Source organism: Geotrypetes seraphini, chromosome 8 (assembly GCF_902459505.1).
Source record: "Geotrypetes seraphini chromosome 8, aGeoSer1.1, whole genome shotgun sequence".
NCBI lineage: Eukaryota > Metazoa > Chordata > Amphibia > Gymnophiona > Dermophiidae > Geotrypetes > Geotrypetes seraphini.
The window spans coordinates 109,597,096-109,609,724 of record NC_047091.1 but is presented as its reverse complement, the minus strand read 5'-3'; the positions used below and the strand labels follow the sequence as shown (position 1 = coordinate 109,609,724).

Genomic DNA, 12,629 nt, shown 5'->3' with positions numbered 1-12,629 from the left:
AGCTTTCAAGCCAACCATTGCCCTATGGGTTAGGGAGGCGATTACCCCAGCTTATATTCTTTCAGGTAAGCAGGCCTTTTTTCTCTGTGAGCTCACTCAGCACAGGCTCTTTCAATTTCCTAGGCATAGTCTAGGTCAGTGTATCACAAACTGTGTACCGCTGCACACTAGTTTGCCGCCTGAGATTTCAACTGTACCGCAAGACGCCTGGTAGGAGAAAAGGCACCAGCACTTGTGGCAAGAGGCACATCCTGTAAGCAGTCAGCCGCTGCTAGTGCCTCTCCTCCTCCCCGTGTGTCTTCTTTTGCAGCACCCCCCCATTAGGAGGGCCTCCGTGCATGCACAGACATCGATGTGATGATGTCATCACATGTGCATGACATCATGTCAACATCCAGTTTAGCCGGTTTAGTGTGCCGCGGTTCACAAAGTTTGCAAGAACACTGGTCTAGGTCTTACTCACTGGAAGAAATTTGTAAATCAACCATCTGGTTCATATTGCATACTTTTTCCCAGGCACTATTGCTTGGATATCGCAGCTCAGTTGGAGGTATCATTTGGAGCAAAGCAGCCCTTACACAGGGTGGGAATCAGAAACCCCTGCGGAGAGAACCAATGCTCTGGATTCATCTGCTGCTATTGGCAAGGAAGGAAAATTTATCTGTTTTGATATAATTTTTCTTTCCTTTAACCAAAACAGATGACTCCAGAATACCTCTCTATTTTTTTTAGTTCTTTTATCTGTATCTCAAGTAATTTCTCAGTTTAGAATGTTGGTACATGTTTCTGTTTGCTACAGTTGTAATTGGTTTGTTTCCATTCTTTGTGAGGAAAGAGAATGTTAGTGTTTACTTCTTCCTTCTACTTTGATATTAGAAATATTAACGGACCAAGAAGCATGTCATCCCATAAGACATTCAGTTTAGTGTTGTCCATCTCCACCTGCTGGTAGATAGTCATAACCCTACAAGTCTTTGGATTTATCCTGCTATGATTAAAGGAAAGAAAATTATCAGGTAAGACTTATTCTAGTGCAATAGGTGAGACATTCTAGACCATTGTTCTTCAACCACCGGTCCACAGGGCCGGCACGTGCATCAGGCCCAAAACAGTGTTCTTCAACCGCCGGTCTATGGTGCGCTCAGTGCAGTGTTATCTTTGAGCCGGTTCCCTCTTCCTCACTGATTCAGTGCAGAAAAACACGGGCAGAGGCTCCTACGTGCGTCCTGCACCTGAACCGGAAGCTTTCTCTCTGATGTCGCAACATCAGAGGGAAGGCTTCCAGATGAGGTGCGGGACGTGCAAGGAGCCGCTGCCCACAGCTTTGTGCACTGCATCAGTGAGGAAGAAAGAGCCAGCCTGAAGATAACACCGTGGGCGGCATAAAATGGCCAGGCGGGAGCAGGCCAGAAGGTAAGGGAGGGAGGGAGACAACAAAGGTAGGGGGGATGATTTTTTTTTTTAATTTAGTGATTGAATTATGTCAATTTTGAGAATTTACATCTGCTGTCAGTATGCTTTGTGTAGTTTAATTTTGTGGTTAACTATTATAAGATTATATTGTGTGTATCTATGAAAAATGAATGGAAAAAATAGTGTTACTGTTATGGGGGTGGGGTCTGGGGTGGAGATTAGGTAGAGATGGGCGGGGTCTGGCCCACTACTTAGCCCATTGTTCTTCAACCACCGGTCCGCAGACCGATGCCGATCCACAAAATAGTTCTTTTATTTCTACCGGTCCATAGGTGTAAAAAGGTTGAAGAACACTGTTCTAGACCATAGGGTTATTTCCCTTTACTCACATGCTGCAGAAGGAATCCACTCTGGATTTTTCAGTCTGCCTCCAGTATATGTCACAGACTAGTTTAGCGCCCTCTACAGTCAGTACCCAAGCATAGAGAGACACCCATGTATGTGAAGTAGAGGCACCTGTAATAACAGGTCAAACCATTGTTCTGCTCAAATAACCAAACAGTACCATTAATCACCAACATAGGCTTCAGAGAAGATCCCTCAACAGGTTGAACATATTTACAAATTTTTCCCAACCCCAAAGGGTTGATCAGTCTCCAAGAAACAGATTGGAGAAGTATAAGTAGCCAGAAATCTGAAAGCAGGCATAGCAAGGACAGGGAGGGGGGTCTAGAATGTCTCTCCTATCTTCTGAAAAAGAACTTACCAGGGTAAGTACATAATCTCTTTTTCCAGGTCAATAGGTGAGACATTCTAGACCATAGGGATGTACAAACAGTCGTCCCCTCCTTAGGACCAAAAGGCCGAGTCCTGCCTGGTAGCAATATCCACTCTGTAGAACTTGGCAAACGTGTGAAGCGAAGGCCATGTCACCACAGTGCAAATCTCCTCAGGCGGAACGGATCTAGCTTCAGCCCATGAAGAAGCCACACTCCTGGTAGAATGCACCTTAACAGATACAGGGGACTGTTTCCCCGCAAGAATGTAGGTGTACGAAATGGCTCTATGGATCCACCTCGAGATTGTGGCCTTAGAAGTGGGAGCAGAACACACATAGCTGCAGTCATGCGTGCAGAAGGAAGAGACTGTAGAGGGTGCTAAACTAGTCTGTGAAGTACACTGTAGACAGAGTGAAAAATCCGGAGTGGATTCCTTTCTGCAGCATGCAAGTAAAGGGAAATAACCCTATGGTCTAGAACAGGGGTAGGTAATTCCGGTCTTCGAGAGCTCGAGCCAGGTCAGGTTTTCAGGATATCCACAATAAATATGCATGAGATAGATTTGCATCTCAAGGAGGCAGTGCATGCAAATCCATCTCATACATATTCATTGTGAATATCCTGAAAACCTGACCTGGCTCTGGCTCTCGAGGACTGGAATTGCCTACCCCTGGTCTAGAATGTCTCACCTATCTACTGGAAAAGAGCTTACCAGGGTAAGTACATAATCTCTTTAGTTTTCAATCTGAAACTGTCTCAGCAGACAAATTAGTGAATGGATAGCGATGAAATTTGAAAGTGTATATAGTGAGGGAAAAGGCTACCTGGTTTGTATTACAATGCATCACTCATACTCAAATTACACTTTTGAGAGGTTTTATGGTGGTTTTAAAATCTGCCACCATGCCAAGCACAAGCAGCAGGTTTCTCACAAGATTGACAAATGTTTAAAATGCTCTGTGTCACTGACTAATCTAGTTCACATGTTTGGGAAGTGTTCTGTGACTCGCCACTTTTGTTCAGAAGTACTTTCTTGAACACTATGCTATGTTTGTCGGTGTCTTACACCTGAATTAATGTTGTTCGGTAAAGTTATTGGTCAATCTTTCTTAAGAAGAGGGCAGACATTTATTAAAGAAAATTTGTCTAATGCCACATGTACAATTTTGCAATGGAAGAATGAACTTTATCAGTTATTAAAGTTGGAACACCTGGATGTAAAACATGTTATCCCTAAAGTTTGATGATAGTTCCATACTACATGGTCTCCTGTGTAGAGGACTTTACCTCTTAAAGCATGTAGTGCCTTATTAAATATTTGCTAGGTTTAAATAAATTTTATGAGCACCCTGGGAGTGTAGGTTGGGAGAGAGTTGCAGGGGGATAGAATGTGGGGGGTATAGTTTGTTTTCTTAGTAGATTACGTTGGTGATTGCAGAATGTTAAAATAATAGGCTGGTTATTTGAATACTGCTATTCTGCATATCCCTTCCAAATAGGTCATGTTTCCTTTTCCCCATAGGGTTACTATCCATCCAACAAGCCTGGGGTGGAGCCAAAAAGGCCATGTCGTCCCATTAACCTCACAAACCTCATGTACCTGTCCTCTGCCACAAACCGCATCACTGTCACATGGGGTAACTATGGAAAGGTAAGTGCCAGGTGGCATGGCGACTTGTCAATGGGTCTTTCTCTGGTCATATCATCATCTGTTCTCATGATTTACGGAGACTTCCTTCCCTCCATTTCCTCCTCTCTTTGTTGCCAGAGTTACTCTGTGGGCCTGTACCTGGTGCGACAGCTGACCTCCACAGAGCTGCTTCAACGATTGAAAACCATTGGGGTGAAGCATCCAGAACTCTGCAAGACGCTGGGTGAGCTCCAGCCATTCCTTACCATAAAGGGGCAGTAAGGGAGGCGAGAGCGGCTGCAGCAGGTCAGCCAGCCAGACTCAAATGTTTTTTTCTGTACTTAAAATAGTAACAGAGCAGTCCACTGTTCATTATCAGGAGGGGAATATCTATTCCTTTATCTGAAACATAAGGTTCATATTGGCATGAAATGCTTTGTGACGACTAGGGGTGCTAACAGTATGAGATGCTGTCTGTCATGCTGCTCATAATTGTTCATCTTGATACTGTGAGGTTAGATCTAGAGGCACCATTTATTTGCTTGCTGTCAGAAATGTGTAAGGAAAAGCAGTAGAAAGGCAGAATTAACTTTTTTTAAAAAAATTAAAGAAAGAGCCATCATATGACTCAGCACATATAGTCTTGACTTCTTCATGTAGCAGACTCACCATTGTACAAGTCCCTAAATAATTCCAGAAGTGCTCTGGTCAGCATCATTTTATATTATTTCATGCCCTATATCATGATTTAAAAAAAAACACTACCTAGAATTACACAAACAGGATTATATACATATGAAGCATTATGTTTGTTTAAAAGAAGCATCACTTTAGCTGTTTCACTGTTTTGGGCTTCCCATCTTAGTATTAGAACCAATGGATGATTAGAATATGCATCTTACAGAATATATTAAAGTTTTAAAAATGCCAGAAATTTTTTTTGGTACACTTCTGCCACTTGTTCATAATATACAGTGCTAACCATTTAAGCCTTCTGTCTGTTCTCATGTCTTGTTTTATGAATGCAGTCAAAGAGAAGTTGCGCTTAGATCCAGACAGTGAGATTGCTACTACTGGAGTCAGAGTGTCTCTTATATGCCCAGTAAGTATTTGTGTTTAGTGTTCCTCCTGTTTTCCATATTTTTCAGCCATCTTTGAAGTCTCTGAGAATTATAGTGATCTAACGCTGTTTAACCCTTTATTTAGCATAGTTGCTCAGAAGCAACATGTGTTTCTATGACTCTTATGGGAGATCTACATCTCCAAATGCTTGTTACTTGGTGCTGTTCCTTGCGTTCAGTATCAAGTTGCGTAAAGCAGCCGTTTGCACCATCTGCCAATTAAAGGGTTAAAACCATGTACTTATTGACATGTACTATTGGGGGAAATCAGAGTACTTCTGTGCTGTTCATTAATGAAATCAGAATTAGAGTGCGGTATAAGGAGATGAAAAGGAGCTGACAAAAAAATGGTGCTTTTAAGAATTAAAAGACTTTTGGTAATTTTTACAATTCCTAAAAGAATTGGGAGATGCCCCATGTACAGAAATGTTGCTTTGTAATAGCAATGATGCCCTTTTAAGAGACATTCTATTTGCCTGCTGTCATTCACTGTACAAGTTCACTTTGTTTTCATGCTGCCGAGTCACTGCTTTCACTCTGTCAAAGATTACAAAGACTAGGGGACACTCGAAGAAGTTACAGGGAAATACTTTTAAAACCAATAGTAGGACATTTTTTTTCACTCAGAGAATAGTTAAGCTCTGGAACGCATTGCCAGAGGTTGTGGTAAGAGTGGATAGCGTAGCTGGTTTTAGGAAAGGTTTGACAAGTTCCTGGAGGAAAAGTCCATAGTCTGTTATTGAGAAAGACCTACTGCTTGCCCTGCATCGGTAGCATGGAATATTGCTACTCCTTGGGTTTTGGCTAGGTACTAGTGACCCGTATTGGCCACCATGAGAACGGGCTACTAGGCTTGATGGGCCATTGGTCTGACCCAGTAAGGCTGTTCTTATATACTGGCGTTGGTATGTTTTGCATCAGAGGAGTATAATGTGCAGGTCAGGTAGCCAGAGTCACTGATAACTGCTGTGAGAATTGAGAATGTTGGTTCCATTGGAACTGTAGCTGCCCGTAAGCAAAGAGCACCAAATGGACATCTGATCCCAGAGTTTTTGTGTTTTCCTTGCAGCTGGTTAAAATGCGGTTGGCAATACCATGCCGGGCAGAAACATGTGCACACCTACAGTGCTTTGATGCCGTCTTCTATCTACAGATGAATGAGAAGAAGCCAACTTGGATGTGCCCAGTCTGTGATAAACCAGCACCTTATGATCAACTTATAATTGATGGGTAAGATCAGGCTGGTTTCTTCTGGGAAGCTTAGAACATATTTATCTCCCTTGTGCTTCAGGGTCTTAATATAATTTCTTATGTACAGTGACAGCTTTATCTCATGCACTGTCCAAATCCGATGGAAGATTTTTGCAGTTCTGCGCTATTCTATGTATGTTTATACTACACTCTCTTTTTTTGCTGATCTCTCCATATGAGTTTCTGGCTAAAAATAGCAGACCTTCAGTTAAACTCTTGGAAAATTTCCAGTCCAGCTGTACACACACTGAGGTAATACTGCAGAGGTGTGTTTTCTATCTATATACTTGCTTCCATACCAACTTATTACCTGTCTTTATGAAGAGATTCATATAGATTAAAATAACATTCATGGACCCAGTGCTGAGGGCATGGTAAAGAAGCAGGCATGAGTGACATAGAAGGGAATACCATGCAACCTTTTATGCTGATATGATTTAAGAGTGAGCAACAGTAGATACTATAGAGCTCTTCCACTTTGCAGGCCATTCTAGATGGTAATCTTTCCTACTGGGTCACAGTGAATAATTTATTTGCTGTCCAATGTCAGTGACTTCTGTTAGCAATGGAAACATAACAAGTAAATATGGTAACTTGTGTACAAGAGGTTAAGACATCCTTGCATTCTTTTTGCCTCTATTCCCCTGCCCTCCAATACAAAGCATAAGGCATTTCGGAAATGCCAAAGTATGGTAATTGGCAAATGGTGAGTAACAAATGGAAATCAGGTAGATACAATATAGAATGGGCCTTGCAGTCGCTATCCAGTTTGTCCATTTTTTTCTCCTGCATCATTTACTGCCCCTCCCAGCCTTATCAGCAGTTTCACCCTCACTTCCCCACTGCTGGGCCCCTGCATTCGTAAATTTTCATACTGCTTTTGCCCTCAACTGAAGAAGCCCATCTTTGGGTCTGGCTGTTACTAGTCACGTGGCTAGCTGCTCATTTAATCTGAGATTTCTTGACATGCTAACACTTCTTCTGGATCTCTGATTGATGTGGCATTTCTCTTTCTTTTTCCAGACTCCTGTCCAAGATCCTAATGGAGTGCCAAGAAGCAGACGAGATTGAATTTTTAGTAGATGGATCATGGTGTCCTATCAAAATCGAGAAGGAGAGGAGCTGTAGCCCTCAGTGTCCCATCTTAGTGCTTGGTGGGTGTAATATAGATAAGTTCGGATTTCATCTGCAGATAGATTTAACTCTTTAAACAATAGTTTTGGCAATGGAATTCATCAGTCAGTATGTAAATAAGGGATGTTGAGGAAAACTCTTAAACAGAGATCAGTACATCTCTGCTATAGGTTCTTTCCCAGTATAGATATAAAGAACTGCCTCTGGGAAAACCAAGGTGGGGAGGCAGTGCCAGGCTGTGCTTGGCATGAGGGTGGTAGAGGATGTTGGGATGGGGGAGTCTTTTGCTGCTTCCCACAGAAAATGTTTAATCTTTCAAGAAACTGACTTCTCTGATGAACAAACAGGATGTCATATTCACTGTAGTGGGTGACATCACTGACGGAGCACTGGTGCAGAAGCACTCCCCAGCATTATTTTCCAGATGCTTTTGGAAGCATGCCGTCACACATGCGCATGTCTTCCCACCTACCATAGACACATAGGACCAAGCCAGTCATCTTTTTTGCAGAATAGAGTCTTTATGTCTTCACGATCTCCCCTCGGCTCATATCGATTCCCCTTCACTCAAGACTTTCACTGCCATGAATATTCAGATTTGGTTATTTATGTAAGAGTTCTAGCGGGGCCGGTATCTTTTCCCCTTTTAGTGTCCTAGATAGGCTTTTTCAGCATTTTGTAAGTTTTTCCTTTCTTTTGCCATAGTTCATCAGGCCCTCTTAAGCTTTGAGCTTCTCAGTCAGGGTATACTTTTGTCAGAAACAAGACGTCTGATTTCACCTTGGCTGTTTTTCTCAATGTCTCAAAAACTCCAAGTGATTTTAAAAAGTGCTCCTTGGTGCGTGAAGTGTCTGGGGCCTGACCATAATTTCCTTGTGCAAATGTCTCTTCCCCCCTGCTAGAAGGAGGGTGTATTCTCCACTAGTTTGGTAGGACTTAAGGAACAACAATTATTGAGGCAGCCTTTTGGGGGAGGCACCGACTTCATCAAGTCACCATCCCAGCCCACCCCTGGTACAGCCTTCTCTTCCAGGAGGTACTGTTGCGGAGGGCAGAGGAAGGCCAGCTACTCTCACAGGCATAAGTTTCTTTCACCTTCTCATCCATCCCAGACCACCCAGAGCTCTTATCCCCACCCATGGCTACAGAGGGCTCAGAAGTCCCAGCCAGCTTCTCAATCAAAGCAGGACAAGCTTCTGAAAGGCTTCAGGAGAGCTTACTTGCCATAAAAATAGCTGTGTTGGGTGACCTACCAATAGGAGGAAGGTTGATTTTTTTTTTTTTTTTTTAGGAAAGGAGGCCCCTTATAACCTTAGACTAGTATGTTCTCAAAATTGCCCACCAAGAGTATCAAACTTAAACTTTCGACACCAGACGTTGCTTACAAAGGAACTCTTTCCTCTTACAGGCCAAAGTGGTCAAACTTGTTTCACCAGTTGAAAAAGGGAAAGGATTTGGTTCCAACTGCTTCAATGTCACAAAATGAGGACTTCTGTCTCATCCTAACCTTAAGGACCCTGAACAATTCCTAACAAACAAAAAAAAAGGGTCAGGATGATTTCCCTGGGCAATCTACATCCCATGATTCAGGAACAAGATTAGCTATGTGCTCTGGACTTAAACCTACGTCCCCACATAGAGATAATATCTCAATAATAGGAAGTATCTCAGATTTGGAGTAGAGAAGCACATCCATCAGTACCGCATCCTGCCATTTGGCTTTGCATCAACTTACAAGTCTACAAAATGCTTAGCAAGTATGCCGTGGATTTGCTAAATTGCTTGAATTACTGGTTAATGGATCAATTGAATAAATTTGTCACTCAAGTTAAAGTACATTATACTCAACATGGTTTTAGATCCTTTCATAGTGCGGAGACACTATTGTTAGAGATGATTTTAGCTGTGCGTGAGCACTTAAGCATGGGGCAACAGGCAGTGGTACTGCAGTTTGATGTTTCCACGTTTGCTGGAGTGGATCATCAGTTAATACTATATAGGTTGAGTATGGTAATGTTTTTTAATGGTTGAAAAGATTTTTGGAAGGAAGATCATATCAAGTAGCAAGAGGCATTGAATTATCTGAAATATGGAAAGCTAGATGTGGTGTGCCTCAAGGTTCACCCTTACCATCTTCCTTATTTAACATATTTATGAGTGAATTAGGAAAAATCTTTTCACATACTTATTTAGATGACATATTTCTACTTTGTCCACTTACAGAAGTGGTTATAAATGTTCCTGAATATATCAGTCACGTTGTAGGCAAAGTTAGCGTTTGGTCTAGAAAAACTTTTTAAAATTGAATACAGCTAAGAAAACTTATTAGTTTTGGAAATTACAAGAGTATCTGTATGAGTGAAGTAAAGTTACTTAATATCTGTTTTGAGAATAGATAATGCATCTAGACTCTTAGGTGTAATTCTGGATTTTGATTTAGAATTAAATCATCATATGAGAATGCTCTAAAAAAATTATTTTTCCATCTTCAACAACTGAAGAGTTATAAGATCTGTCTTGTCACAATCCAGTTTTTGAGTACTTTGTCAAACGATATTATTAACATATTTGGATTACTACAGTTCTATTTACTATGGAGCATCTGAAAAGGTTCTTACTAGATTACAGTTGTTTCAAAATACAACTGCTAGACTAATCTTTTTGGTTAGAAACTTTGAAAGTGCTTCACCTTTTCTGCACAAATTGCACTGGCTTCTAATTATAGATACAGGATTAAGTTTAAGGTATCATGTCTAGAACATAAGGCTTTATATAGTAAAGCTCCAAATCAATAAACATAGAAACATCCCTTTTATCTATTCCAGATAATTTTACTACTACACAGAGTAACTGTAGCTTTAAACTTCAGTTTCCAACTGTTTTTAGAGTAATTAGGAAGAGTCAACTGGTGCAGTTATTTTCTTATCAGGCAGTAAATATGTGAAACAGTCTTCCTTTTCATATATTATTTTTCATAAAGTTTTAAAGACCTACTTTTTGATAAATGTTATTCTTGAGATTTTATCTCTTTGTGCAATAATGTAGGGTTCTTCTTGTTGTAAACTGCTCTGAATAGGAAAATATTGGAATAAAAGACTACTAATTAGAATAGATTAGATCTGTGCAGACTGGGAGTTCATTTCCTTACCTAGATGATTGGATGGCGAAGGGGCACAATTTGGCCCTCTCTTATTTTGCAAACTATTTGTCTTGCTATATTCTTGGACATGTGCTACTACCTCAGGTTTCATCTAAATCCTGTTCAAAGATTAGAGTTCATAGGAGCCCTGCTAGACATAACTCGGAGCCTTTTTTCCAGACCAGCATATGGAAATCTTAATTTCCGAGATGCTACAGTTTGGGCAGAGCCAGCAGTTTCAGCTCTGCAGATGTTGAGATTGCCATGCCACACGGCCTCTACTGTTCACATTACACCCATGACACATTCATTTGAGGGATAGCCCAGTGGACTCTAGTTTCCCAATGGTCTCAAGCCATGGAGAACCTAGCAGACATTATTGTCATTCCTTCCCTCAAGAAGTCTGTCTTGGTTACTCATTCGTTATCAGAGGATATGGTAACAGTGGTTAGTGTATCTGGGTTTAAAAAAGGTTTGGACAAATTCTTGGAGGAGAAGTCTATACTCTGCCATTCAGATAGACATGGGAAAGCCACCGCTCTGGAATTGGTAGCATAGAATGTTGCTACTATTTGGACTTCTGCCAGGTACTTGTGACTTGAATTGGCCACTGTTTGAAACAGTAAACTGGGCTAGATGGACCATTTGTCTGACTCAGTATGCCTATTCTTATGTTCTACGTGACCTTGAGCAATTTAACTGTCTGCAAAGCCACACCCATTTAAATCATACCCTTTGTTGTCTGTCCAATAAACAATTCCTAATCCACAACAGAACATTGCCTCCTATTTCATTACTCTAATTTTCTCAGGAGTCTGAGAGGAACTTTGTCAAAGCTTTATGAATATCTAAATATACTACATCAACCAGTTCACCTTTATCTACATGTTTATTCATACCTTCAAAGAAATGAAACAGATTGGTAAGGCAAGACTTCCTTTGGCTGTATATGTGCTGACTGACCCATTAAACCATGTTTGTCCATGTATTTCCTAATTTTATTCTTTATAATAGTGTCCCAGCACTGAAGTCAGGCTTTACTGGTCTGTAATTTTTCTGATCACCCCTTGAACCCTTTTTAAAAATTGGCATTACATTGGTCACCCTTCAATCTTCAGGTGCTACAGATGATTTTAACGACTAATAGTGGATCTAATCTAATACTTGTTCTTATAAACCACACATTCCAAAAATGGTTCCTAAGTTATATACATATAAAATACATTATAAACATATAAAAAAATAGACAAGTGAAAAATTTAATCAGAAGAAACATCTAGTAGAAATTTTATAGGAAAGTTTTAAACTTTCTTCTGAAAACCAACCAAGAAAATTCTCTCCTAATCAGCAATTTCATGTTTGAGTTCTTTCAGTACCCTATGGTCCAGGTGACTTCAATTTGTTGATTTCACTCAGTATGTCTTACAGGTTCACCGAGATTTCTTTCAATCCGTCCACATCGTCATCCTTGTTAACCAGTACTGGAATTTTGGCCTATGCCCTAGATAGTCACACACCCTAACAGGCTGCTTTTCTACCACCAAATCCTACTTGTTTTTATGAACCAGCAAAAGAACCTGCCAAAAATGATTTTGTGGTGGGTGGAATTTATAACAGATTAATCATGTTTGGGAAGATCGAAGGAAACAGGTGAAGAGGATGACCTGCAATCAGACAACTGGACACATTGAAAACAAACCATGGGGGTGACGCTGGATGACCTTTCCAGACTAGAACAAAACCGGTTTCTTTTTAGATCCGTAATTCACAATTCATCAAGTCACTAGGACTTGAACACGAGTCAATGGCACCTAAAATCATTATAGGGGTATGCAATTTATTAAATCAAGCACCCAAGGTAGCCATGTTTCACCTGTCGGGGGTTAAAACTGTAGTAAAAACAATAAATATCATTAGGAACTTACAAAGAAATAAGCCATTAACATGTAATTAAAATCAAATAATTGAATTACAATAAAAAAAGACAATATTTAAAATCTAACAATAAATACCATGTAAACAAAATCATATATATTAAAGGAACTCTTGGCAAGCAGTAATGCATCATGAGCTATTACTATGAATGTATCTGGCAAGCATAAAAAAGCGAGCAGGCCTACATAAGTGTGAACATAGTGATATGAACCAGATATTCCAATAAT

The 12,629-nt window shown here is 40.5% G+C and overlaps 1 protein-coding gene across 3 annotated transcripts in view; it reads left to right on the top strand.

Moving 5' to 3' along the window:
• Positions 1-12,629, top strand: part of PIAS4 (protein inhibitor of activated STAT 4) — a 129,116-nt gene that overhangs the window by 101,247 nt on the left and 15,240 nt on the right. For all 3 annotated transcript variants that reach the window (XM_033954594.1, XM_033954595.1, XM_033954596.1), the window contains exons 6-10: positions 3,715-3,843; positions 3,961-4,066; positions 4,851-4,924; positions 6,013-6,173; positions 7,218-7,348. In XM_033954594.1, coding sequence (XP_033810485.1) covers positions 3,715-3,843; positions 3,961-4,066; positions 4,851-4,924; positions 6,013-6,173; positions 7,218-7,348 — 601 coding nt within the window. The remainder of the gene's footprint in view (positions 1-3,714; positions 3,844-3,960; positions 4,067-4,850; positions 4,925-6,012; positions 6,174-7,217; positions 7,349-12,629) is intronic.